Source organism: Brassica rapa, chromosome A10, assembly GCF_000309985.2.
Source record: "Brassica rapa cultivar Chiifu-401-42 chromosome A10, CAAS_Brap_v3.01, whole genome shotgun sequence".
Taxonomy (NCBI): Eukaryota; Viridiplantae; Streptophyta; class Magnoliopsida; order Brassicales; family Brassicaceae; genus Brassica; species Brassica rapa.
Genome location: NC_024804.2, coordinates 18967799 through 18995251, shown reverse-complemented (window position 1 = coordinate 18995251; position 27453 = coordinate 18967799). Strand labels below are relative to the sequence as shown.

General features: G+C 38.1%; 6 protein-coding genes and 1 non-coding gene across 10 annotated transcripts; 5 read left to right on the top strand and 2 right to left on the bottom strand.

The window, feature by feature from the left end:
• The first annotated feature begins 262 nt into the window (after positions 1-262).
• On the top strand, positions 263-4471 carry LOC103847070 (protein BONZAI 2). Its single transcript, XM_009124105.3, has 15 exons — positions 263-1192; positions 1270-1317; positions 1445-1593; positions 1680-1728; positions 1808-1864; positions 2243-2434; positions 2514-2648; positions 2721-2782; positions 2868-2970; positions 3046-3160; positions 3230-3306; positions 3382-3519; positions 3598-3762; positions 3844-4054; positions 4146-4471. The coding sequence occupies exons 1-15, from the start codon at positions 869-871 to the stop codon at positions 4256-4258; spliced, it is 1938 nt and encodes a 645-aa protein (XP_009122353.2). The 5' UTR covers positions 263-868; the 3' UTR covers positions 4259-4471.
• Positions 4472-4816: 345 nt separating this feature from the next.
• On the top strand, positions 4817-9761 carry LOC103847068 (ethylene-responsive transcription factor ERF115). Its single transcript, XM_009124104.3, has 2 exons — positions 4817-6206; positions 6528-9761. Exons 1-2 carry the CDS (start codon positions 5978-5980, stop codon positions 7058-7060), a joined length of 762 nt encoding a protein of 253 aa, XP_009122352.1. The 5' UTR covers positions 4817-5977; the 3' UTR covers positions 7061-9761.
• On the top strand, positions 7102-13303 carry LOC103847067 (calcium-dependent mitochondrial ATP-magnesium/phosphate carrier protein 3). Its single transcript, XM_009124103.3, is given in 5 exon segments — positions 7102-11856; positions 12093-12431; positions 12434-12844; positions 12908-12998; positions 13081-13303. Coding segments are annotated over 5 exon segments (1383 nt in total). The 5' UTR covers positions 7102-11492; the 3' UTR covers positions 13259-13303.
• Positions 10750-10835, bottom strand: TRNAY-GUA. Its single transcript is given in 2 exon segments — positions 10750-10785; positions 10799-10835. It is a non-coding gene; the product is annotated as a tRNA-Tyr (tRNA).
• Positions 13304-18590: 5287 nt separating the features above from the next.
• On the top strand, positions 18591-19545 carry LOC103847066. Its single transcript, XM_009124102.3, has 2 exons — positions 18591-18777; positions 18883-19545. The coding sequence occupies exons 1-2, from the start codon at positions 18760-18762 to the stop codon at positions 19357-19359; spliced, it is 495 nt and encodes a 164-aa protein (XP_009122350.1). The 5' UTR covers positions 18591-18759; the 3' UTR covers positions 19360-19545.
• Positions 19546-19996: 451 nt separating this feature from the next.
• On the bottom strand, positions 19997-25259 carry LOC103847065 (glutamyl-tRNA(Gln) amidotransferase subunit A). Of its 2 annotated transcripts, none has more exons than XM_009124098.3 (12): positions 23014-25259; positions 22817-22916; positions 22418-22642; positions 22252-22334; positions 22069-22169; positions 21854-21977; positions 21588-21742; positions 21363-21499; positions 21119-21289; positions 20804-21028; positions 20492-20725; positions 19997-20417 (listed from the first exon to the last, which is right to left on the bottom strand). In XM_009124098.3, exons 1-12 carry the CDS (start codon positions 23256-23258, stop codon positions 20274-20276), a joined length of 1944 nt encoding a protein of 647 aa, XP_009122346.1. In that variant the 5' UTR covers positions 23259-25259; the 3' UTR covers positions 19997-20273. The 2 variants fall into 2 exon arrangements, with proteins under 2 accessions (XP_009122346.1, XP_009122347.1); XM_009124099.3 differs by having other exon boundaries at positions 22817-22921; positions 23014-23255.
• A 248-nt stretch (positions 25260-25507) lies between these two features.
• On the top strand, positions 25508-27443 carry LOC103847062 (inositol polyphosphate multikinase alpha). Of its 3 annotated transcripts, none has more exons than XM_009124094.3 (2): positions 25508-25755; positions 26351-27443. In XM_009124094.3, exon 2 carries the CDS (start codon positions 26371-26373, stop codon positions 27220-27222), a length of 852 nt encoding a protein of 283 aa, XP_009122342.1. In that variant the 5' UTR covers positions 25508-25755; positions 26351-26370; the 3' UTR covers positions 27223-27443. The 3 variants fall into 3 exon arrangements, with proteins under 3 accessions (XP_009122342.1, XP_033137916.1, XP_033137917.1); XM_033282025.1 differs by lacking the exon at positions 25508-25755 and adding an exon at positions 25768-26233 and having other exon boundaries at positions 26275-27372; XM_033282026.1 differs by lacking the exon at positions 25508-25755 and adding an exon at positions 25768-26237 and having other exon boundaries at positions 26279-27372.
• Positions 27444-27453: the final 10 nt, after the last annotated feature.

The following is a 27453-nucleotide window of genomic DNA, read 5'->3' as shown; positions in this document are numbered from 1 at the left end:
ATGCTTTCCTATTCTTGGTTTCTAGTGTTAACTCTATTACATGGACCATCTTGACACAGTCGGTTGTTTAAGCTTCTTCCTAGCCGATTTGGTATGTGAATACCAGAACCAAACTGAATTAGAAAATCGATTCAAACACCGGTTATCTAAGTTGAAGGGCTTCAGAAGTTCGCACATCATCATCTCATTTGGATATATCTGGCCCACTAAAACCTAAATTATACGACCCATCATCCCACATTACAGAAACAGAAACAGAAACAATTGGGTTTTGTCTGCAATCAATTAATAAGTTTTTTCTTCTTCTCTCTACTATACTATTTTAGTTTGAAAAAGGTACCTAGTTTATGCTTTTGAAAAAGGTTTGTTTGCCTTTCCGGTGGCAAAAGCGTTTAATTGGTCATTACGTAAAAATCATGTCTTATTATTGTTCACGTCCCTCTTAAAGTTGCGTTTTTATTTAACTTTTTTTTTTAAATTCCAGCCACACCGCATTATAGAACAATAAGTTATGATGTCATAAAATTCATATTCCTTGAAAAGAAAATGCTTATTCTCCCCCATAGAATAGAACTAATAATAACAAAATTATCTTGTAAACGTCGGCTTATATATCTGATAATAAAACTAGGACCATTTTGGATGTGTCAAAATCCACTGTAGTAAATATCCTCACGTGACGGTTGCATCTAACTCATCTCTCACAGTCAATTTAATACGCCTAGTTTTAAGTTCTGTAATTATAGAAAAAATAATTAAATACGTTAATGTTGTCCATAATTTCGCAATAATAATGATAGGCTGTATTTGTCAATAATACTAATAATTAATAATAATTAAAAAAGGAAAGAAGGGGTGGGGGCAGTAAATGAATGGAGTCAAGACTGAAGACAGATCTCTCTCTGTCCACTTGGAAAACACACAAGTGGGTCCCCCCCCTCTTTCCAGATATTTGTTCTCTTCCCTCTTCCTCCTCTTCCTCAAATCTCCTTCTGTGAACTTCGCCGTCATATTGTTGATCCAGCTTTTGAGAGTTATGGGAAGCTGCTGGTCCGATGGTGGTGGTCGTGGTGGTGGAATGGTCGGTGTCGGCGGGACTACTTCCTCCGCCGGCTGCTACGCTTCTCCTAACGACGCCGTTGACTACTACCTCAAGTCTCGCGGCTTCAACGGCCTCTTCTCTCAGATCGAGGTCCCTATATTTTCCTTCTTCCTTTGAACCAAGATTTTGAATTCTCATAGTTGTCAACTTCTTCTTGCTGCTCGCAGTTATCCTTCTCTGCTTCCAATTTGCGAGACCGTGACGTCATTTCAAAGGTGTTCGTTCTACTTTCAAAGTGTTTTTCTTTAGACAGTTAAATTGATGATTTGTAATAAAAATTGTATTAAAAAGGATCTTTCATTGAAACCTTGTTATATAATTTGTGGGTTGTGTGATATGCAGAGCGATGCAATGGTGGTTGTTTATACAAAAGGAAGAGACGGAACACTTTCTGAACTCTTCCGCAGTGAAGTTGTTTTGAATTCTCTGAATCCTAAGTGGATTAAGAAGCTTACAATCAGTTATCAGTTCGAGGCTGTGCAGACTTTGCTGTAAGTTAGCTTTAATAAACCACTTAAGGAGACGAGATCAAGTTCCCCCACTTTAATGACCTTTCTTCTTCTTCTTCTGCGAGCAGGTTTCGTGTGTATGATATTGACACTCAGTACCAAAACTCAAGGGAGGAGGTAATTGATAAAAATCTCATTGTGCTCTCATGTTCTACTTGAAAGTGTTACAATGTATGATTGAGAAGTTTCATTTCAGATGCTGAAGCTCGATGAACAGCAGTTTCTCGGCGAGGCAACTTGTGCATTGTCTGAGGTATCTATCTATCCACTGCTGAACTTTCTTTTTGTTTTGTTTTTAGTTTAGGTTAGGATTCCCCTTCGAAATGATCCCAGTTTTTGGACCAATAATGTTAGTAGGTAGATTGGCCCAAGTCGCTTATCTATCTATCTATCCACACTGCTGAACCTTCTTTTATTTGTTTTAGTTTAGGTTAGGATGATGCCCATTGGCTTTTTCTTATTGCCCATCTGGATCCCATTTTAGGACCGCAGTAATTGGATTGACCCAAGTCTGTTATATATTAGTTTCGGTTCTTTTTCATATTTTCAATATGGGATCTTTTCTCGTGCTTACCTCGGTATAGATTAAATATTGATTCATTTGGTATATGTACTCTGATAAACTATGCAGGTCATCACCAAATCAAACAGGACAATTGCCTTAGAACTTATGCGTAAAGAAAGTGTTGCTGCTGCACAGACCCAACCACAAAACCATGGAAAGCTTATTGTCCATGCTGAGGAGTCTCTAGCTTCCAAGACCACTACAGAGATAGTTCTTAGGTGCTTGAATTTGGAATCAAAGGATAACTTCTCTAAAAGTGTAAGAGCCAATACTCTTCCACCAGAACTCACTTCAGACATAAAAGAATAAACATGTGTGTTTTTCTTCACTGTGGCAGGACCCTTTTTTGGCGATATCTAAGATGGTAGAACACGGATCTCCAATCCCAGTCTCTAAAACCGAAGTCTTGAAGAATGATCCCAATCCGATTTGGAAACCAGTCTTTCTTAGTGTTCAACAAGTGGGGAGTAAGGTAACGTTTCTTATACTTTACCTTGTCTGAACATGAAGGTGTAATCAGTTCTCCTTATGTTAATCATTGCAGGATAGTCCATTGGTGATAGAGTGCTTAGACTTCAATGGCAATGGCAACCACAGTCTTATAGGGTAAAACCCACAAACTATTATTGATTCCTTCTTTGTCTAGTTTGGGGATAAGAAGATAGAGATGAATCTTGTTTGGTTTTGCCAGAAAAGTTCAGAAGTCACTTGCAGACTTAGAAAAGCTTCATGTAAGTGGCGAAGGAATCAATCTTCTCTTACCAACCGGTGTTGGACATAAACATGAAGACAAGGTATGGTTCCTTAAAGTTCAACACAATAACAAGAGTTCGAATGTACAATCTTAACGCTGTTTGACATTGTTTCAGGCGTTAAAGAGTCAGATTTTCGTTGACAAGTTTACTGAAACCGTTCAGCATACGTTCCTAGAATACTTGGCATCTGGTTTTGAGTTGAACTTCATGGTCGCAATTGATTTCACAGGTAATGAGTTTACACTGTGGCAAAAAGGATAGTTTCCCTCTTAAGACTAATCCTTTTGTCTCTCATTAGCTTCAAATGGAAACCCTCGCCTACCAGATTCCTTGCATTACATTGATCCTACAGGAAGATTAAATGCCTACCAGAGAGTAAGGCCTACTCTCTGCTCAACTTATTGTGACTGTGTGTGTGTGTGTGTGTGATCCTTGTTTGTTTGTATTCAGGCAATAGTTGAAGTGGGAGAAGTGTTGCAGTTCTATGACACTGACAAACGGTTTCCAGCATGGGGCTTTGGAGCTCGTCCTATAGACATTCCAGTGTCTCATTGCTTTAACCTCAACGGAAGCAGTACTTACTGCGAGGTCTGGTGGAACAGATCTGACTCAAACTCAACATTTACATGAACTAACTTAGTAACAAATTCAAAATGTTTTTATCAGGTAGATGGGATGCAAGGTATCATGAATGCATACAATGGAGCTCTCTTCAACGTCTCTTTTGCAGGGCCGACTCTCTTTGGCCCCGTGATCAACGCTGCTGCGACGATAGCAAGCGAGTCACTCGCTCAGAACTCACGGAGATACTACGTCTTGTTGATAATCACTGTGAGTTCATGTTCTTTTTCTATGTAAAAAAAAAAAGACAATGGAAACTGAACTATGTGTTTTTTTTATTTATTATAATAGGATGGAGTAATAACAGATCTGCAAGAAACTAGAGATGCATTGGTCAGTGCATCTGATCTCCCGTTATCGATCCTCATCGTTGGAGTAGGAGGAGCTGACTATAAAGAAATGGAGGTACTAGATGGAGACAAAGGAGAGAGGCTAGAAAGCTCGAGCGGTCGCGTTGCGTCACGTGATATAGTCCAGTTCGTTGCATTAAGAGACATACAATGTGAGGAGTCTTGTCTTCTTGATTTGTTTGGGCTTTAGAAAGATAGGCAGCAGTTTTGGTTGACCATTGTCTTTTGTGTATGTGAGTGCAGATGGAGAGGTGTCAGTGGTAGAAGCACTTCTAGCGGAATTGCCTTCACAGTTTTTGGCCTACATGAAAAACCGTAATATCACTCCCACTACAAGCACTACCTCTGCTTCTTGATTGCCTTCTCTACACCTCTTCTGTACATACACAGCTCTAAACGCTGGCGTTTTCTTTTTTTTTCTAAATATATTTATTTGTCTGGAATTTTTCCATTTCCAGCATGCCAAGTCAAGTTTTATATACTTCCAACTCTTTGATTTGTTTGTTTTCTCTTTTTATTTATTTCAGAATACAGATGATTTTTTTTATTTGATATTTTTGTCAAACTACTACCAGTTGGGTTGGGGAATATTCAAATCAAGTACTGTACAGCGGTCAATATATTTCAGTTGTTGACTTTCTTGTTTTGTTGTTAGGATCTAGGTGCTGACTTTTCGAAGCCGAACTAGCTTTAAACATTGATCGTTGAAATAAAAATAACTTTGGGAAATTAATGTAACTAGGGCAAACACGTAAACACCATTTTAAGAAAATAGATATATTTTGAACAAAAAAAAAGATATATAAATACCCATCTACTATATTTATCAAATAATTTCTACCTTAAATTAAATATTTAAAAGGCTACCTCTGAATATATAAAAATATTATTATGAACCGAATATGAATATATTATTATTATGTATAATAAATATTATTATGGTTTAAATATTTAAAAGGCTACCTTTGAATATGAATCCTCTGAATATATATAAATATTATTATGGTTTAAATATATATATACATATAAAAACGTTGTGCTGATCACTGGATTCAAACCTTTTTCCTAGTTACATATGGAGAGTACAGTACTGAATTATTTCAAGGTATAGATGAAACTTGAAAGCATCTTCCTATATCTGTTAGCAGAAAGAGATCTACTCCAAAACAACATGGTCAATTCACACGTTTTCTCTTGAGTTAGTGATCAGTGTTTACACATCTCTTGGATATATAACTAACTTTATTTTTCGATCTCTATCCAAATATTTCCCAAGAAAGAAACAATCAGATCCCACTTCACGAAAAATAATAATCACACGTACACTTCTCTTTTTAGTATATATTTTAACCAATAATGAAAAGAAATATATTATCATATATTGTTCTTATTCCTTCAATTTTTCAGAGTATCGGTTTACACCCAAAAGATATTTTATGTTTCTTTGTATTTTAAATACCATCGAAAAATGTTCTGGTTGTTGTGTTTTCTTCGATTCCATACATGTGTTCCCGAAAGAAACCAGCAACGAATATGTATAACATGCATGCATTTCCCTTTTTTATTGTTTTTAATATCATATGGGATCTTTGTATAGCGTTCATATTTTATTTCAAGTTCTTCTGTTAGAGCTTTATTAGTAATCTTTATAATATCCATTCCATAACTTGTTCAAATTCACACATAACTTACTAGTAAAAAGGCCTTTTCACGCGTCTCTACAGTTTTAATAACAAAAACTCTCAAATAAGTGAAATGATTTTTACGTGTCTCGAAAATTATCATACCTAGAAAAATAAACAAGTTAAAAAAGAATATACAAAACTTCAGTTTGACGTTTTATTATTCGCTTATTCGTCTACGTTCACATAGACAAAAATGCTTCTATAAAACCTTCAAAATTGCTCACTCCAAAACCCTAACTATAATCTCTCTCCAACTCATCTTCGTCTTCTTTGTTTCTAATGTTCAAAGCGTACTCAATTTGAAACAATACAAAACCTGAAACCCTAAGATCTAATCCAAATCCAAACCTCCTAATAAAAAAATAAGTGATTCAAGAGATTTAAAAAAAGATGATGCCCTTTGGAGCAGGTGAATCGGATGAAAGGAAAGAAGCCGATGATGAGGAGAACATATTCCCTTTCTTATCAGCCCGATCCCAATACGACACACGTGCCATGGTCTCAGCCTTGACTCAAGTCATTGGAAACCAAAGCAGCACTCATGATAGTAATCAACATCACCCTGTAGAGTATAATCAACAAGATCCTATCCAACATGTTCCTCCTACTCAAGATCAAGGTATATAGAAAGACTATATATGTGCTTACATATCTGAATTTTCTAGCATGTTTATTGCCAATAACATCTAGTATATGTTGATATATGTACATATAATTAACATGAGCAGATGTATGGTTGACAAAAAAAATTAACATGAGGCGATCAATGGTTATATCTTTTTTTTGGAAATAATTATCGATGGATATATCTTCTCTGGACGACGAGTGTATTCATCTTATTATCGCAAATTACTTGTAGTGTTGGTAATAAACATATATATGAGAAGTCTACGAAACCTATATATGTTAAAATCTTATGTCGCTTGTTGATTGTATGAAGGAAACTTGAGGAAGAGGCATTATAGAGGGGTAAGGCAACGGCCATGGGGAAAATGGGCTGCCGAAATTCGGGATCCACAAAAGGCAGCTCGAGTGTGGCTCGGGACATTTGAGACCGCTGAAGCTGCGGCCTTAGCTTATGATGAAGCAGCTCTTAAGTTCAAAGGAAGCAAAGCCAAACTCAATTTCCCTGAGAGAGCTCAACTAGCAAGTAACGCTAGTACCATTACCGGTCTACCAAACTATCACTCTTCTAATAATCAAATGTATTACTCAAATCCGCAGACCAATCCACAAACCATGCCATATTATAACCAATACTACTATAACCAATATCTTCAGCAAGGAGGAAACAGTAACGATGCATTAAGCTATAGTTTGGCCGGTGGGGAAACTGGAGGTTCAATGTATAATCATCAGTCAATATCTAATACAACTTCTTCATCTTCTGGTGGATCTTCAAGGCCACAACAAGAACAAGATTACGCCAGATTTTGGCATTTTGGGGATTCTTCTCCCAGTTCAGGTTTTTGAGATTCTCATAAAAGTAATAAGGGATTTCGAGCGACTTGTTGAGAAGATCATATGTTCCTTGAGTGTTTTCTATTTTCGTTATGCATGTGTGTTGTTTCTGATCATTTTGTTTATTTCTTCTTTCAAGAATTTTCTTGGGGTTCTTTGTTAACAACCCTTGGATTTGAATTTAGTTTCATACTATAATAAATTCGCTATATACAAAAGTGCCACCCTTAATTATTGGATTAGTCTCAAATAAGCACATGCATACGTACAAATTATTCACTGATTTGAATCTCAGTTCTGACGTTAATGGATATATCTATCGTGTATAAGGTAGGTGTTCAAAGCAATATAAAATCAACGATAAAAATCTTCAGTTTACAGGATGTCATATCACATGATAAATGCTAAAAAAATTGGTTCGCTGTGAAGCCCTTGTATATATCGGATCAGGTTATAAAGAATCACGCTGATTTTTTTAACAATACCGTCCAGTACTGTAGTTTGAATGTTCTATCGGAACTACATCTACACTGATATCTTTTCAAAAAGATTGTTCGGGTCCCAAAAGTACTTGGTTTTTCTATCAAAACCAGTATAACACTTTTTAGTTACAATTTTTAAAGCAAAGATATATACTTGGATTTGAAGTAACAGGTATGAAAACTTGACCAAAACAGATTCCCTAAGGGTTTGTTCAACTCCTTGAATTTGTCAATCCAAAGAGGTTGATTCCTCTTGACCCATGTTTTCGTATCTTTTTACTAATTTATAATTTTTCCGTTTCAAAATAAATGATATTTTGAAGAGTTTTTGATATTTCATATACATAATATATTAATTCTTTTTGTTAGCAACTTAAACAAATTTGTAGACTTTGCAAACCAAAATGGTAGTTTCGCATCCATATGGACAACAAACGACAGTTGATTTCTTGCACTGCGTGCTAGACTGTTCGCTTTTGAATTCTACGGTCGTGGTATATGAATGAGTTATGAGCTGTTGAAATTCCTCTTCAAAATAACATGCAAAGGCTGGCTATTCTTCTAGTTCCAAAACTTTTTTATATATTAATTTTAGTTTTATTGAAAAAATTGTATGACTAACAATGTTTTATAATTTTTTTGATGATTGTCTAAACTAATTTTGCTTATATTTTTAATGCTCATTTTTAGAAAATGTATGTCTTAACTTTTGTGTTTCTACTTTCTCACTAAAACATTATCTATTTTAAAATAGAGAAAAAAATATATTTTTTGACAACTAAAATGGTTAAAATCCGGATCTATTAAAAACACATACTTAATTTTTGGGTGGGAGATGCAACCCACGAATAAACCACTTTCCGGATATTCAAATAGGCCGTAAATAATGAGTCTATATCCGCGTGGCCACATGTAAAGCTAATAATTTTACACTAGAGAAAAATCGATCTTTCGCCTAGACCAACGTAGCAACTTTTCTTCTAGCGAAAGCTGGTAAACCACCACGTCATTAGAGAAAAAATATTTCTTTTTTATTAAAATTCTAACAAACATGAATATGTGTTATTTACGGTATACGATATACACAATTTGTAATGCAGATTCATAAAAACTGATTACAAGTATGATGAAAATAACTAATTTTAGAGGAAATATACCATTTCGAGTTAGATTCAACGAATATATGTTTCAGAAATGAAAGAAATCATATCGTTTTGAAATTCAGAGACTCATATTTCATATCATCATGCCAATTGAAATGATGGTTACGATGATAATGAATACTTTCCGACCAACGCGTTGTCTCCTCTTTCTTTTGTCCTTTTTTCATTTACCTTTCTTTAATTTTTTTTATTGTGATTCTTCATTTACATATTACCGTAAATGGTTAGTGCTTAAAACTTATTGGTGTATGAATCTCGGCCGCCGACAAAAATCTGTACTTGAAGACATTCGTGGAACTTCAAACGTTATATTATTTCTTGCATTAATATATTACCACGCGCGTTGTCACGAACGCGAAGCCGAGTCTACTCTGGTCCTAAACACGTACTACATACAACCGGTCTCTGCTGTTCCACTCCGGTAGATGACCATTGACCTCATAAAATATACTATTAAAGTAGCCACATACACTAGTAAATATTGTAAATAGTGTTAGAATGGCCGCATACCATCTCCAGCTCATTTCTATTTTTATTTATATGTTTTTTTAAATAATTTGTTTTATTGTAGAGCTAAATTTGCTCCAATGTATATACTTATATAATAGAGTTCTTCTATTTATAAAATTTTTTATAGAGATATGTTATTTTCACCTCTAAATACAAAGACAAAAAGTATTTTTTTATATATTTTCTTCTAAAATAAAAGAACTCTATTATAGAAGCATACATCGGAACAATTCCACCTATATAATAGAAATCTTTATTTTAAAATAAAATATAGAAACATACATTAGAGATACTCTTATTAAAAAATGCTTAATTTTTTCTTGGTCAAAGAAATTTTTTGTATAACACCAAATGTTTGGTGGTTATGAGAAATTTTCTAACTAGTAGTAGTTAGACCATCATTAATCACAGTCTCTTAACTGGAGTTCTTAACTTTGGCTAAGAGACGGTTCTTAGTTTTTCTTAGTTTTTTAACTAAGAAAAGCTAAAAATCGTCTCTTATATAAAAGATATAAGAGCTGTCTTTTAATCAAAAATTATAAAAAAAAAACAAAACAAAAAAGTGTCAAATCATGAGATAAGAATCCCGACTAAAAGACCGAAGTTAATCATGCCCTTAGTTATCTACACATAGAAACCCTATTATCCTATTTTAACAAAAATATTGTAACATAATAACAAAAATATTGTAACATAATACAAAGTTCACATGGCAAGTTCTTTCTCAAAAAAAAAAAAGTTCACATTGCAAGTGATCGACAATCAAACATAATACAATATTGACAACTAATACTCAAATTCTTTGATGTGAGTCTCAGAGATATCGACCGTTGCTTACAAAACAATTCAAATTATTAAACACATGATACAATTATATCTCTCCCGACAGTCAGAATATAAGAAAAGATCAATAACTAGAAATGTATGTTGACGTTAACGGAAATGTGGGTGGCCGAGCACGCACGCCGGTCTGGCACCGCCCTTTCAACTTTTGCGGCCTTCTAAGCTCTCACGAATCTCAACCACTTTCGTCCCTTTCCTTCATTTTCAAACTTATCGGCCCAAAGACGTATGCATGCATACTCGATCGACTATACCAAAATGAAAATAAAAAGAGAGGTATGTATCAGTGTATATATGTATGTTTTGCTTGTTTCTTCGGTCTGGGACTCTTCAAATTGCACCGACTGACACTCTTTGTATATACATAGAAGCCCATTACAGTTTCCCACTTATTCTGGCCCATTATTGTTTATAGATCAATTCAAATTCTTTTTAAATCCACCATGCTTCATTTTTTTTACTCCTTGATCCATTACCTATTGAAAACTTAATAACGAATAAAATGATTGGTGTATCGACTTCACGGTGTCGGTGAGGATTGTGCGAAAATCGTTGGTGAAACCATGCACCTTGTGTTGAAAGATACACATGTAGAGAATAGTAAACCCGTTTACAGACAAGCCAAAATATTAGAGAGATCATAATAAAGGGATGTCAAAATTGCAACTAACTTGGAAAAAAAAAGGAAAATTGATTAAAAAAATCCGACCTGCCGGAATCGAACCAGCGACCTAAAGATTTGCTGTCACAGACTACAGTCTTCCGCTCTACCAACTGAGCTAAGGTCGGTTATTGTTTGTTGCGCAACATAATTTTAAATAAACAAACAATGCTGATTGTCTTGATAACCAGTTTACAAACCGGAGAAGAAAACCAGCAAGCGAGTAGCTTACCAAATAATCAACCACCTAAAATTTAAAACATTATTTTCCTCTCTCTCTCTCTAATCTACCGTTGTAAATTTCTAGATCCGTCTCATGTGCTACAAGTCAAAATTTACGGTCAATTGACGTATCGGTTCGACTCCAAAACCGGGACACGCACACGGTTTCAATTTGACTGAATCGCACGTGCCGTGTTGGGATTGCACGTGGAAGCAAAGAGATAGAGAGAGAGAACTGTTAACGTCGTCACTTGCGGTTAACGCCGGATTCTCCTTCACCGGCCGTCCCTTAAAGCCACAGCCTTTTATCCAAAACTCACTCACCGGAGTCAAAGTGAATACCTTTTCTTCTGGGTTTCCTGACTTGAATCTGAAAATATCGTCTTGGACGGGAAGACTCTCTCTCTCTCTCTCTCTCTCTCTCTCTCTCTCTCTCTCTCTCTCTCTCTCTCTCTCTCTCTCTCTCTCTCTCTCTCTCTCTCTCTCTCTCTCTCTCTCTCTCTCTGTGTGTGTATAAATACGCCATACAATGAACGATCCGTAAGAACCATCCCAACAAAGCAATGAAGAAGCCTGCATCCGTTACGATGGAGCACGTTCTCTTAGCCTTACGAGAGAGCAACGACGAGAGAGAGATGAGGATCCGCAGCCTATTCGATTTCTTCGACAACTCCACTCTAGGCTTCTTAGACTACGCCCAGATCGAAAAGGGTCTCGCTTCCCTCCAGATCCCTCCCGAGTACAAGTACGCAAGAGACCTCTTCAGAGTCTGCGACGCCAACAGAGACGGCCGCGTCGATTACCACGAGTTCCGCCGCTACATCGACGCCAAGGAGCTCGAGCTTTACATAATCTTCCAAGCCATCGACGTCGCTCACCACGGCTGCATTTTCCCCGAGGAGCTCTGGGAGGCCCTCGTCAAAGCCGGTACGTGAATAAAGTTCCAACCTTTATGGTATATATCGATGTCATATATCATAAAGTTCCAACCTTTATGATCATGTCATGTAAAGTTCCAACCTTTATGATATATATTGATGACATGTCACGTAAAGTTCCAACCTTTATGATATATATTTATTGATGACATGTCACATAATGTTCCAACCTTTATGGTATATATGTATGTCATGTCATGTAAAGTTTCAACATTTATTGAATAGGGATTGAGATAGATGACGAGGAGCTCGCGCGCTTCGTGGAGCATGTTGATAAGGACAACAACGGAACGATAACGTTCGAGGAGTGGAGAGACTTTCTTTTACTATACCCTCACGAAGCCACCATCGAGAACATATACCACCACTGGGAGAGAGTGTGCTTGATTGACATTGGGGAGGTAGCTGTTATCCCCGACGGTATAAGCCAACACGTCAAAAGAAGTAGATTACTTCTCGCCGGAGGATTAGCCGGAGCCGTATCTAGAACCGCGACCGCACCGTTGGATCGGTTAAAAGTTGTTCTGCAAGTCCAGAGGGAGCACGCGGGTGTCCTCTCGACCGTTAGGAAGATAAGCTTACGGGTTTCTTCAGAGGTAATGGTTTAAACGTCATGAAGGTAGCTCCCGAGAGCGCTATTAAGTTCTGCGCTTTCGAGATGCTGAAGCCTTTGATTGGGGGAGAGGGAGGAGGGGATATTGGGACGAGCGGGAGGCTTTTGGCCGGTGGAATGGCTGGCGCGGTGGCTCAGACGGCTATCTACCTTATGGATTTGGTGAAGACGAGGCTGCAGACATGTGGGAAGGCGCCGGAGCTGTGGAAGCTCACTAAGGATATATGGGTGAGAGAGGGGCCTAGGGCGTTTTACAAGGGTCTCTTTCCTTCGCTTCTTGGGATTGTTCCTTATGCGGGCATCGACTTAGCTGCTTATGAAACGTTAAAGGACTTGTCTAGGACGTACATTCTTCATGACACTGGTTAGATCACATCAAACCCTTATTGTTTAATGATAATACTGAAATGGGTTCAAATTTGTGCAGAGCCTGGTCCGTTGATACAACTGAGCTGTGGGATGACATCAGGAGCTCTTGGAGCATCGTGCGTTTACCCGTTACAGGTTGTAAGAACAAGGTAAAACAAGAGTTTTGTGTTTTTTTTTTGTTGCTTGCATGTGTTTGTAGAAACGAGTTTGATTTGTTTTTATGTTTGTTAGAATGCAAGCGGATAGTTCAGAGACGACGATGAAGCAAGAGTTTATGAATACGATGAGAGGTGAAGGTGTGAGAGGTTTCTACAGAGGACTATTACCGAATCTTCTCAAAGTGGTTCCGGCGGCTAGCATTACGTATATTGTTTATGAAGCTATGAAAAAAAATATGGCTCTTGATTAAAGCCAAATACGAAAATTTTCTCGGAGTTAGTCATTCTTTTTTGTTGTTCGCAAAAGATCTTTTTGTGGACTCTTGAGGTTTATTTAGATTATATGTGAGATAACAGAAACTATTAAAGTTCACAAAACAGACCCAAGACTGAAACTTTCTGTATTATTTTGCATACTAAACTTTAGGGTTTTACAAGTTCTTAAATAGAAGAGCTAGAAGGATCTAGAGACTATTATCTTTACAGCTCTTAATCTTATCTACATAGCTGTCAAGGAGCTCAGTCAAGACAAATCGATAGGAGTGGAAGGAAACGGTTCTCCAGTCGCTTTCCTAACTTTGCCGTACTCTGTTCCTTGTCTCTGTTATTTGAAACAGAGAGACGTTGGTTGGACTGCAGTTGACTCACAGAAAGGGCTTGGGCTTGGTGAATGATATTGTCAAGGCCCATAGTAGAGTTGTCACTAACATTCCCCCTCAAACTTGGAGGAGGTTCAGCTACACCAAGTTTGCTCCTCAACTCCATGAATGCCTTCCGTGGCAAGGATTTGGTGAAGATATTAGCCGTCTGTCTCGTTGCTGGGATATGTCGTGTCTCAATCAACCCGAGAGCAACATGTTCTCTTATATAATGATAATCAGTATCAAAATGTTTTGATCTGTTATGAAGAGCAGGATTGGTACTGAGATAGACGGCAGAAAGATTGTCACAGAGGAGCAGCGTCGACATGGGCTGAGAGATGTTAAGATCTCGGAGAAGACATGATATCCAGGCAATCTCTTGAGCTGTAGCTCCCAAAGCTCTATATTCCGCTTCTGTAGAGGACCGTGAGACAGTTGGCTGACGTTTAGCGGACCATGAGATCAGGTTAGGACCAAGCAGTGTACAGAAGCCGGTGGTGGACCTTCTAGTTTCAGAGCAACCTGCCCAGTCACTATCACAAAAGGCTGAGAGGGTGAGGCAGGAGTCCTTATATAGGTGTAGTCCTAGCTCCAACGTGCCCTTGATATATCTAAGAATGCGCTTGAGTAGACCAAAGTCAGAGATGGTGGGAAGGTGCATCCGTTGACAAACATAATTCACAGCGTATTGGATGTCGGGTCTCGTGATAGTAAGATATTGGAGCTTTCCTGCTAAGCTTCGAAAGTAAGTTGGCTCAGGGAACGGATCATTGTTCAGGTGTTCTATGCGTTGAGGAAGAGGAGTTGGCATCGGATTGCAATCACTCATCGCAGCTTGATGTAAAATATCTTCAGCATAGGCTTTCTGATGCATGAATAATCCTTCAGAATGAGACTTTAACTCGATCCCCAAGAAGTAGTGAGGTTCACCAAGATCTTTCATCGAGAAACTGCTGTTAAGCGTTTCCATTAACCGTTGTAGCAGAGCATCATCATTACCCGTGAGCAGTATATCGTCTACATAAAGCAACAGGACTAGGGTTTGGCCTTGTTTGTGATAAGTGAAAAGAGAGGGATCAGATTTACTACACATGAATCCAAAATCAATGAGAAAGTTGCTGAAGGTATCAAACCATGCCCGTGGGGCTTGTTTAAGACCGTAGAGGGCCTTTGTGAGCTTGCAGACATGGTTCGGTCTTTCTGGATCCACAAAACCACCAGGTTGGAACATGTAGACAGGTTCCTGAAGCTCGCCGTGAAGAAAAGCACTTGTGACGTCCAACTGTTTCACTTTCCATCCTTTAGAGACAGCCACATTTAAGACCAACCGAATCGTTGCAGTCCTGACAACAGGGCTGAATGTTTCTAAATAATCCAAGCCCTCCTCCTGTTCAAAGCCTTTAACCACCAGACGTGCTTTGAGCTTCCTGACAGTTCCATCGGGGTTGTATTTAACCGTGAAGATCCACCTGCTGCTCAAAACGTTCATATCTTCAGTATAGGGAACCAATGTCCAAGTGTGAAGCATGTGAATGTTTCCTATCTCCTCTGAGACAGCACCGTTCCAACCAGGATGAGCCATTGCCTCAGCTATATTTTTCGGTATAGAGGTGTCATACTTCGGCGCAAGTAGTACATAACGGGTGTTAGGTTTGTGTATGCCAGACTTGCCTCTGGTTTGCATTGGGTGGAGATTTTCTTGTGGAGCAGCGGCTTGAACTGGGGCTTGAGGTGGAGCATTGACTTCAACCTCGACATGATCATTGTGAGCTTCAGCTTGAGGAGCGTGTGCAGGTTGATCATCATCTCTAAAAGGAGGAGTTAAGAACCGTGATATTTGATTCTCAGGGACTGGTTCCTCTTGAGCTTCAGTTGCCAATTGCCATGCTTTGAGAAGATCAGTCTTGTAGCGAGGGACAAAAGATTTGTAGTCTGACTTGAAGGGAAAGTTATCTTCATCAAACACTGCATGCCTTGTGATATACACTTTCCCAGTGGGTGGGTAAAGACAGCGATATCCTTTGTATTGAGGTGAGTAACCAATGAACACACATTTCAAGGATCTTGGTTCAAATTTGTGGCTGGTGTGGGGTCTTAAGCAGGGGTAACAGGTTGAGCCAAAGGCTCGAAGTGAAGAATAGATTGGCTTTCTTCCCATGAGAAGCTCAAAAGGACTCTTCTTGACGTTTTCTGCTTCAACTGTTGGTAGGAGATTACCCACATAACTCGCCGTGTAGAAGGCTTCGACCCAATGATGCAGAGGAAGATGTGACTGGAACATCATGGCCAGACCAAGCTCGATGATGTGCCTGTGTTTGCGCTCAGCTAAACCGTTCTGTTGAGGCGTATAAGGACAAGAGATCCGATGTTGAATCCCATTGGCTTGTAAGAACTCTCTGAACTTATTACTTGTAAACTCTCCCCCCCCATCACTCTGAAATTCTTCGACTTTAGTTGTAAACTGATTTTCAACCAAACTCTTGAAAGCAACAAATATGGAGAAGAAGTCTGATTTATTTTTCATTGGATACAACCAAGAGTATCTAGAGTACTCATCCACAATCACAGCATAGTATCTAAAACCTTGGTTGGAAACAATTGGAGAAGGACCCCATAGATCACAGTGTAAACGATCTAGGGGCTTTGAGACACTAGAAAAGGAAGAAAAAAACTGAAATCTACTGCTCTTCCCCATCTGGCAAGGCTCACAAATAGGGGTAGTTCTGCTCTTATTGATGATGATGTCCTTACTGCTACTTAGTTGTTGGAGAAGCCGCTGATTGGAGTGACCAAGACGATGGTGCCAGACTGCTTCTGAAGCTGCAACATGCCTGTCTGAGAAGTTCACTTCCATCTTTGTACTCTCCAACTGATACAAGCCATTATTTCGTGGACCCTTTGCCACCACCTTCAGCTTTTGTAAGTCAATGATATATACATGATGAGCATCAAAGAAAACTCCACAGTTCTGATCATCACAAAGTTTCGATACAGAGAGTAAAGGCTTCTTTATATCAGGACATACCAAAACATCTGAGAGAAGGATAGTACCTGAGGCTGAAGAAATGGTAGTCGATCCAGTATGAGTGATAGGCAAGTAGGCTCCATCCCCAACCATGACTGCGTCATTTCCTTCATAAGGGTGGACATTTCGAAGTTGAGTTGAGTTTGAGGTCACATGAGCTGATGCACCTGAGTCTGGATACCATTCATTCCCGTTCTCATCAGCAACACGCAGAGAGGTGAGGGCAGCATGGCTTTGGTAGTTGTTATCAAACCGATTATAACACTTCAAGGCTGTGTGGCCAATGCGTCCACAGATCTGGCAGGTAGGACGTTCACCAGAGCCTCCAGTGGTTGTCTGATGTTGATAGAAGCCACGGCCTCGGGATGAGTAACCTCCTCTTCCACGGTTGAAACCAGAGCGACCTCTTCCTCTATAGTTGGGATTGTAAGATGGAGCAGTGTTCTTGTACTCTTGAGAGAGGGGTGCTTGTTGAGTAGAGAACGCAAGATGTGGAGTTACTGCAACTTGTTCTTCATAAGACTGAAGTTTGCTGTCAAAGCCCTGAACTTCAGAGACAACATCATTGAACGTTGGGGGAGGAAGCTTTGTGAGAGAGCTTTGAATCACAGTTGCAATAGGGTCATAATCTCTTGTGAGACCATTAAGAAAGCCGAATATCTTCATGGATTCTTCAACTGGTTTCCCTATTGCACTGAGAGAATCACATATGCTTTTAAAATCGCGACTGTAAACGGACAAGGTCTTGTCTTTCTTGGTGAGAAGCTGCAGACTACGGCGTAAGGAAAACTCCCGAGCAAGAGAGCTCTTATTGAAGTTTTCGGCCAGAGAGGCCCAGACCTCGTGAGATGTAGCGAGAGTGTGAACCGTTCCCAGAACTTCTTCCGAAAGAGTACCATAGATCCAAGATCTGACAAGTTGGTCTGAACAGAACCAAGCTTCAAACTGTGGGTTTGGCTCGACGACTTGAGCTTCACCTTGAGTAACCGTACGTGTTGGTGGTGGTGCGGCTACAGCACCATTGACGAAACCGATGAGCTTTTGACTGGAGAGAAGGGACTCGATCTGTGTCTTCCACAGTAGATAGTTGCTATCATTGAGCTTTAACGTGACTGAGTGAAGGATATGGACATTGTTGGGAAAAGGGTAAAGATTTTGGTTACCCGCCATTGAAGCACCTGTTAAGGTTCACAATGGCTCTGATACCATATTAAAGTTCACAAAACAGACCCAAGACTGAAACTTTCTGTATTATTTTGCATACTAAACTTTAGGGTTTTACAAGTTCTTAAATAGAAGAGCTAGAAGGATCTAGAGACTATTATCTTTACAGCTCTTAATCTTATCTACATAGCTGTCAAGGAGCTCAGTCAAGACAAATCGATAGGAGTGGAAGGAAACGGTTTTCCAGTCGCTTTCCTAACTTTGCCGTACTCTGTTCCTTGTCTCTGTTATTTGAAACAGAGAGACGTTGGTTGGACTGCAGTTGACTCACAGAAAGGGCTTGGGCTTGGTGAATGATATTGTCAAGGCCCATAGTAGAGTTGTCACTAACAGAAACAAGCCGTTACTGTGATATGTCTGCTGGTAGTTGATGTGTTCATGATCAAGACTCGTGTCAATTGAGTAAAATTACGGTTCTATTTTAACTTTGGTTCGGTTCGGTTCATTTTTCAAGCAAATGTTAGTTTGGGCGGCTGTAAATTTGCTTCTTATCCTAACAATATTATATTAATCTTATGTTTATTAAATCTTAAACACGTATTTAATCTTATGATTATTAAAATATTATGAAGTGAAAATCCCAACATGATAAAAGGAGTATGATGGGACGTGGATCTTCAAGAGACTTCCACGGATTAGACTGCATGTTCTTGCATGCAGACACGTGTATTTGTAACCTTCTACATTTATCTTCTCAGCTCCACTCCAGATGTCTCTATCTTCCTTTATATTATACGATCTTAACACTCCAAGTATCATCCGAAACAAGTATACTAAACAAGAACTAAATCAAAGACGCGTCCTGGTCGTTTTCTTCAGCTTGATCTCACTTACTTAACAGATCCATCTCCGAGAACCAGCTATGGCGGTCCGATCAACAGTAAGTACTTAATACTTCTTGACATCAAATATTTGTAATGTACGCATCAAGATTTATTTGGCCTCACGGTTTGACTTTTTGACTTTTTGTCATTTGATGTTGAAGGGTACTCACTTGAAAAGCATGGTGCAAAGGCTAAGGTCTTACGCTACGGCGTCTACACCAAAATCCAAGGCCTACTCTCCAACGGCAGAGTACGGTGGTCAGAGACGAGCAGCTACTACTACGACGGGGACAAAAGGTGATTTCACGCCAGTCTATGTCTCCATAGGGATGATTTCATTGTCGGTGTCGTTTGGACTCTACACAGCGTATCTCCACCTCCACGAAAACCCGAGCGTACGTGTCAACAAGAAGACAAGAGAGACTGTTCCAGAGGTTGAAGATCCGGATAGAGTTATAAATGAAGCGGACAGGTTGGCTAATAGGTCGTGGTTTAGGAAACTCGCTCACGTCCAAGAGTTTGACAAACAGGATGTCATTCCTGACCCAATTAGGAAAGACCAGTTCGCTCATAAGCCTCGTGCCGTGACACTAAAGGATGTTGGCGTTGATCCAAAGATGTCGGCTGCTACTAACTGATGTGTTGTCTCCGGTCCATGAACTTAATAGTTAATTCACGTCTAAATAAAGCGACCTACTTTCGTGGTTTCTTGTTTTGAATGGGTCTACTAATGTTTTATCCTGTTTTGCATCAATGTATTTTGTGGTACTGAACAGTATGTAAATTACCTAATAAAATTCCTCTAGTCAGCATCATTGGATAAACATAGCACGCAAAGGAAGAAAAAATATATTAGGAAGGGTGGCCATGAGGTTCAACACAAGATAGAACATGGATTTACAAGTCTTGGAGGAGTTTTATGATTAAAACTTTAAAATAGGATACACTTGATGTAAAAAGAAGAGTTGGGACAGTCGAAGATCAAGTGTGAGTCTGACTCAGCAATCCTTGTTAAAGCTCTCAAAGCTGGATCTTCACTCGCTGGTCTATATGGTATTTTAGCAGACATAAGGTCTATGGCTTCATCTTTTGATGTTATTTCTTTCAACTGGATCTCACGGGAGAAAAATACAGTTGCCGACAACTTAGCAAAACAATGTCTGAATGTTGAACTTGCCATTATGGCTTCACCTAACTTCGGTTAAGGTATTTAATATAAGTGTGTTTCAAAAAAAAAAAAGGATACACTTGATGTAAAAAGAAAAAAAAAACGTAAAGAGCATAGTTCAACCTTCCCATTATAGCAACAAGTCCGTACTTACAAAATTTTCTTTAAAATAAATTAAAAAGGGGACAGACTAAATGGTCATTTCATTACCAAACAAAAGAAACGAATACACCACTGCGTTGTGGCTTGAAAACTCATTGGGACAGAAACAATATGTTACCACAACTTCGCAATATATTTTAAACTTCGTACTAACAAGACACACAACATTGAGCTGATTATTATCCTAACATAACAAAAGCTACGGAAAAATAAAATAAAAATTCATTCGTGTATGTGTAACCTTCGGGGAGGGATTATAGCTCTAGGCGGATTTGGTATCGAGTCATCCGGTCCAAGATCATCGATAGGCGGTCGTTTTTTATGGGCATCGGTAACAGATTGGTATGCCATACCCAATGCCAAAGCCTACCACACCCAAAAAGAAATATTTTTTATAAGAATTCTTAGAACTTCATTTCAGAAAACGGCATATAACTTACGATGTGATCACGTTCAGGAGGAGCATAGATTCCAGCATTAATCGTTGTCCTCCTACGACAACTCTTGGTCGGTGGTTCCGATATGTTCTTGAAACATGTCGGAATCACTAGAACTGGCAAACCAACAAGGTTTCCCATGCAGACTTTCTCCCAATCGGTCACGTTTCCAATAAACGCATCTACTGTAAAGCTCTTCTCCACTTCTCTAATCAACTTACCACGAGCTCTCTGTGCCTAAACTAGTAACCAGATATATAAATTAACCGGACATAACCAACCGAAATATAAACTCAAAATGAAAATGAGCAAAACCTGAATGTAATCAACAGCTGTAACTACACGAGCACGGCGCAACTCAACCGGCCACTGATCCTGAGCTTCGTAGAGATCCTCTTGACCTGTTCTTTGCCATTCATCAAAATGAGCTAACATGTCTACGTTCATTGTGAAGTTCAATATCCCTTGAACAGAATCCACTGTATAGTTTAGTTCGAAAGGAACCATATTGACACCTTTCGACCCAAGAACTTCCACAACCTACACATGTCACATGTTGAATTAACACAAACATGGTTGTTCTGAACCATGGTTGTTCTGAATACAAACATCATTTAACTATTTGTTTACCTTCATATCAGCATCTTTGGTGTAGCCAACAGTGAGTTTCGTGATATCTACTGAGAATGGATCTTCAAACGCAATCTCTCTTGATGAGAGATCCTCTGGATCTTTCCCTTTTATAGCGTCAAGAACTACAGCGCAATCTGCCGCTGTTCTACAGAAAGGTCCAAGCTTATCCTGTGACAAGAGGAGTTGCATTTACTAATGTTACTCAAGAAGCGAGTTTAAGGCATATGCTAGTTTGCCATACCAGACTCTCGGATAAGCTCATCACTCCGGTTCTACCAACGCTACCAAATGTGGGACGAAATGCTGTAACGCCACACCTAGCTGCAGGGTATGTCATTGAGCCTGCTGTCTCTGAGCCTATGGCAAACGGAACCATACCTGAACAAAAGTTTAACACAAATAATTAGGAGAGAAACAGTTTATTAACGTAATTTTGATTCATTTTCTATTTAAAAAAAAAACTAACCAGCTGATGTGGAAGCAGCAGGTCCAGCTGATGAACCGGTAGAGAACTCCTCTATATTCCACGGGTTCCTAGTCCGTCCCCCGAACCAGATGTCATCATAAGCTAGAGAACCAGTTACAAGCTTTGCTACTAAAACTGCACCTGAAGCTTTTAATCTAAACACACAAACAAACAAACAAAACGTCCGAACGATGTTGTCAAGTGAGCTCCATTATAATTAATACACGCAAAAAAAAAAAAACAGTGGACGTGGTGAATTTTTTTACCTTTTGTAAACCCATGCTTCAATATCAAGAATTTGGTCTTTAAAAGAAGTTGAACCCCACGTAGTTTTGTACCCGGGGACCGCAATTATATCCTTCAAACCATATGGAATCCCGTGAAGAGGTCCTATAACGCACAAAGAAAATATTAATCAGAATCTTGAAACGTTAAATATTCAACAATCCATCAAACAAATCTACCAGTGAGGAAAACATACCGAGATAAGTTCCCTGAGAGAGCAAATCATCAGCTTCTTTGGCTTGTTTGTATGCTAATTCTTCAGTGTAAGTAACCACCGATTCAAGAACATGATTATACCTTCAAGAATCCCCACTAACAACATCAGAACAGATAAAACTTCCCTACAAAAACACTCAGCGGAGAACAGACGCTCCCATACCGTTTTAACCGCGTGAGATAAATCCGAACGAGTTCCTTGGAAGTAACTTGTTTGGTCTTTATAAGTTCTCCGAGTTCAAGAACCTGCCAAGAAGCATTCTCTAATCATACAGAAACTATCCATCTACTATAATAACAACAATATAAAAAAAAGGCAGATGACTAACGCTCATGAATGCAATATCTTCTTCATCTCTAGGAAGTCGTACTCTAGATATTGAAGGATAGTTGAATCTTTTGGCTTGTGCTCGTGGAACTTCCCTGTTCCAAGACGCATTAAACACCAGAGGGGATGGATTTTCCAAACCGCCATTATTAGTAGCCACGAGTTTCCGGTTGGTTCTATATATAGGAAGGTTCATTTCAGTGGCCCCATTAGCAATCTCCTGAATCTGTATATAACCCCAAAACAATCAATTTTTTTACTCAGAAGTATGGTTTATACCAAAATCAAAGTGTTAAGACTTTGAATCATTAGTACAAAACATTGGTCTTGTTTTCCATTAAATATTCCTAAGTGGATTTGTAAATTTATTTATTGTGACTAAGAAGTAACAAGGCACCACCTTAGTTTCATTGAAGAATCCAGAATCAATCAACTCAAACATGCTTTGCAAACACTTAGCTTCCATTGTCTTATCTGGTAATTCAGTTTGAGTTATGTTACTGTCCTGATCAAAAACATTATATAAAATGACATCAGCTCATTAAAAGATGCAGGACAAATTTGAAAAGTCAAAATCAGATATATATATTTTTTTACCTCGGTGAAGTTGTAATCCTACGGCGGGGAACACTCACTTTCCTGTCTAAAATTTTCCACAGTTGCTTACAGTTTCTCACCATTGAAACAGAGGACTCGCATGAAGGATTTGCAACCGTGAGAGAGACCGTTAAACCTAGTAGGAGGAGAAGCGGCGCACATGTACGGGTACGAGGTAGTGGGCCACGCGTCAGTAAGCAAGGTCGTATGGTTGGATCACACGTGGTGATCGGTGGTGCTACCATCGTGTCGGCTTGTGAATCGTGGTTGATAACGGTGACGGGGCCGGTTGCGGAACTCACGTCCTTGAAATTTACAACGGTGAAGCGATCATGATATCAACCTGTGTGAAGCAAATAGTGGGTCTAATTAATTACTCATTTTTTTCTAATTAATTACTCATTACACAGTAAATGGATATTAAAATAAAATTATAAGCATATTATGCGTATATCACAGAATGTTCTTTCTAAGTTATTGTATATTGACAAGGTTAAATATCATATGGAATATCGGGAGAATGTTAGGCGTATATATGTTCTCAATACAGTGGTCCAACCCCAAAACACACCAGATAGAGTTGCATCTTTCATTTTGTATTTCCTAATGACTACTATAGCATCTTCTTGAAAGATAAATGAAGTTGATGAGGTTTAAGATTTTTTCAAAAAACTGAAAGAATCTTAAACCCATCAACTCCATTTATCTTTCAAGAAGATGCTTATAGTAGTCGTTTAGCTTTACAATTCTATAGATAATGTGTGTGCTAGAACATATATCTATAACTTTTGATCCAAAAAAAGAACATATATATCTATAACGTAAATAACGAATCTCATGATAATCAGGGCTTTGCTACGTAAGCATTAGTTAGTCGGTGATTAGCAGAGCCGGCCTTGGAGGTAAGCGGGAGAAGCGGCTGCTTCCAGCCGTCATTAAATTATCAAGTTTAGCGGCCACATTTTTACAATATTTATCCAGTAGCTCCAGTGGTAATGGTGAAATTTGAGCTATGTGAAGGTAAGGGTTCGAGACTCTACGCAGTGACATTTTTTAAAGTAGTTTTTTTACAAATAATTAAATATAAATAGGCCACTTTTTCTTAGTTCTGCTTCCAGCCCGGTAAATACACGGACCGGCTCTGGTGATTAGTCTATATAGTCGGCTAAACCGGGTTGTTTATGATATTGTCCAATGTCCACACTCATAAATTTCCGATGCATGGCATGTTTTTTCTCTGTCAAATTCAATAATTTTGGCTTTATCGACATCTCCGCCACATGTGGTTTACTTTTTCTTTTCTCTTGCCAATTTTGTTTCCTAAGTTTAATGATTGCTTTGATTTCTCATTAAAACACTCGATATTAAGAGATTGTGTTTCATTTACGACTTTTTTTTGGGGATCTAAGAAGAGAAATAATGTAGTAGAGGTGCATCAGACGTGTTGAGAAAGGTCAAAACGAGTTGATATTCCGTGAACGCGTCTAACCTAACCTTTAATTTTTGAAGTACAATTATCTTGTTATTTATATCGTGTAAGGCAAAGTTTACTTAAGTAACGTAATCACTCACACAGTATATTTTCTGTCTAAACAATCCACTGCAATTTTCAAATATAATTCTGGGTATATTATATATATATATATATTTTCTTTTCGAAATGAAATCTGTGTATATATATATGCTCTATATTTTGTAGATGCAATATATATTAACATACGTAATTAATTAAGTGCCAAGTGTAAATTTTTTAATATCTTGTTTGAACGTCACTAATCAATTTAAAATTGAAGTTATCATTTCTGGCAATTCTGTCAAATGATTTTAAAATATCTTTTTCAACCAAATGAGCATAAAAGTAGAAAATGACATTTTTTTTATTAAAAAGGTCAAATACCGTTTTATCTTTACTTTATAGATGTATAAATGTAAATAATAAAGAATTAAAAAATATAATATGTTTTTAATTCAAAAATTTTAAAACTTTTTCTTTCAATTGTTTTCAAAATTTTATTTTAAAATCCAAAAATTCTTTTAGAAACTATTATTAGAATTTTTATTTTAAATTTTGAAGTATTTTAATTATTTAAAAAATCTTAAATCTCACCCTAAAACTATTTCCATCTATACTCCATAATTTAATTAAAAAATAGAGTGAGAAATGAAGTATGAACAAAAAATAAAAAATCACTTTCCATTGATTAATTTTTTATTTTTTATTCTTACTTTATTTCTCACTCTATTTTTAGAGTAAATTATATAATAGAAATGAAAATATTTTAAAATTTTATTTTCAAATATAACTCTAAATCTAAATTAGTTAATCATAACAATATAAATGTCTATTTAATTATTTAATAAAACATTTTAGTAATTTTGACCAGTTTCATTTATAATAAAAACTTCTTAAAGGTAATCCAGAAATTTTTTTTTTGAATTAATGTTGTTTATTATTTTCAAATTTTAAAGTACGACACATGTCGTAGACAAACACCAACCGTGTTGAGTTTTCGACCTCCACATCCACCTTATTAAAAAAATAAAAATAAAAGAGCCAATAAGAATTAATATAATTATTAAATTTTATGTATATATATATTCATCCAGCTAGATCGCTTCGGTGCCTCGAAAAAGAAACAAACAGCGACGAGGCTCTCTCATCTGCGAATCGTAATCCTTGTTATCGTCTTCCTCATCATCGTTGTTCCTCCGTCACGATTTGTTTCTTCTAACTTTTGTTCGGTAAAAATCTTTACTTGGTTTAACCACAAATGTTCTTCCCTTACTGCTTTTACTTAAATCCATAAAGTTTGTTTGCGTTTGCGTTTAGGATCCTACCTTTTTTTGCTAAAAGTTCTTAGCTTTTTCTGCGTTTTTAGCAATAGATCCCCCGTAAAGTAACTTTTTAATTGATAGCTGGATTCGTCGAATTTTATTATTTAGTTTTTTTTTTGTCTCCTTCACTTTATTATTTAGGATTTTTTTCAGTTTTGTAAATGGGAAGAGAATTGAAGAAGCCTAATCTGATTTTCAGTGGTATTGATTCAGAATCTCAGTTAGAATATTTCAGCTCTGCAATTACTATGATGTGATGGATGGATTCTCATTTATGTGTGTGATGGTGTTTTTATAGCTCAATTAGTAAACTTTATTAGCTGTGATTATTGCTAATTTCGAAAGAATGTGATTGATTCGCAAAGCTGTAGCCTTTCCTAAGTTCCTGAGCAAAGAATGTGAATGTTTGCCTGTGATGGACTCATTCTGAACCTTTATTGTCTGATTGAAAACTGAAGTTACTGATCTCATTATGTGTTCTTGGATATTTTATAATCTTTAGGTTCATCATACTCTCCCAAGATGCATCTCAAGGCCCCTGAACACCAGGTTGCAGGACACATTGCTAAAGACGGGAAGCCTGGTCCTCTTGTCGACGACAAGGGCAGGTTCTTCAAGCCCCTCCAGGGAGACTCCCGTGGCGAAATCGAGGTGAAGTTCTACGAATCTTTCTCCTCAAACACAGAGGTCCCAGATCACATTCGTAGATACTTCCCTGTCTATCACGGCACTCAAGCCGTTGAAGGCTCTGATGGAGCAGCCATGATTGTCCTGGAGAATCTTCTCTCCAAGTACTCTAAGCCATCGGTGATGGATGTCAAGATGGGTTCAAGAACATGGTACCCTGAAGCATCCGAAGAATACATCCAAAAATGCTTAAGGAAAGACGCTAGGAGCACCACGGTCTCCTCCGGTTTCAGGATCTCTGGCTTCGAGGTGTATGACCACAAGGAGCTGAGTTTCTGGAAGCCGGACAGGAAGCTTCTGAACGGGATCAAAGTCGACGGCGTGAGGCTGGCTCTGCGGAAGTTTGTATCGTCCAACACACTCTCTGACACAAGTTCGAAGCCTGACGCTGCTTTTGCGTCGAGCGTCTACGGAGGTTCCAACGGGGTCTTGACGCAGCTGCTGGAGCTCAAGACCTGGTTTGAGAACCAGACGTTTTACCATTTCAACTCGTGTTCGATTCTGATAATCTATGAGAACGAATCCATACACGAGGATGGTGCTCGAGCACAGGTGAAGCTGGTGGATTTCGCTCATGTTCATGATGGTAATGGCGTCATCGACCATAACTTCTTGGGTGGGCTATGCTCTTTCATCAACTTCGTTCGTGATATTCTTCAGAGCTCAGATGAGTCTACAGATAACTGAAGAGTATACATACATATGGCACTGAAGGGTATTATTAGATTTATATATATTATTACTTCTGGGTTGGCTGATTCATTTTTGGATTTGTATACCATGTCTCCCTCGAAATATTCTTGGTTATCTAAAGAGTATACATACATTAGTACTACTCTTTTTATCTTCAGTTCATATATTGTAAGTTTTCAACTTCGGAGTAATAAAGTTTTGGGGCCAAAAGAGAATTAGTTATGT

Coding starts and splice junctions, on each gene's coding strand:
- LOC103847065 (XM_009124098.3), bottom strand. CDS start 23,258: ATGGTAGCACCACCGATCACCACGTGTGATCCAACCATACGACCTTGC. Junction 21,290..21,362: donor TGAGCTTATCCGAGAGTCTG/GTATGGCAAACT, acceptor CTCTTGTCACAG/GATAAGCTTGGACCTTTCTG. Junction 21,029..21,118: donor CCAAAGATGCTGATATGAAG/GTAAACAAATAG, acceptor TGACATGTGTAG/GTTGTGGAAGTTCTTGGGTC.
- LOC103847068 (XM_009124104.3), top strand. CDS start 5,978: ATGATGCCCTTTGGAGCAGGTGAATCGGATGAAAGGAAAGAAGCCGAT. Junction 6,207..6,527: donor TCCTCCTACTCAAGATCAAG/GTATATAGAAAG, acceptor GATTGTATGAAG/GAAACTTGAGGAAGAGGCAT.
- LOC103847070 (XM_009124105.3), top strand. CDS start 869: ATGAATGGAGTCAAGACTGAAGACAGATCTCTCTCTGTCCACTTGGAA. Junction 1,318..1,444: donor ACCGTGACGTCATTTCAAAG/GTGTTCGTTCTA, acceptor TGTGATATGCAG/AGCGATGCAATGGTGGTTGT. Junction 1,729..1,807: donor ACCAAAACTCAAGGGAGGAG/GTAATTGATAAA, acceptor GTTTCATTTCAG/ATGCTGAAGCTCGATGAACA.
- LOC103847062 (XM_009124094.3), top strand. CDS start 26,371: ATGCATCTCAAGGCCCCTGAACACCAGGTTGCAGGACACATTGCTAAA.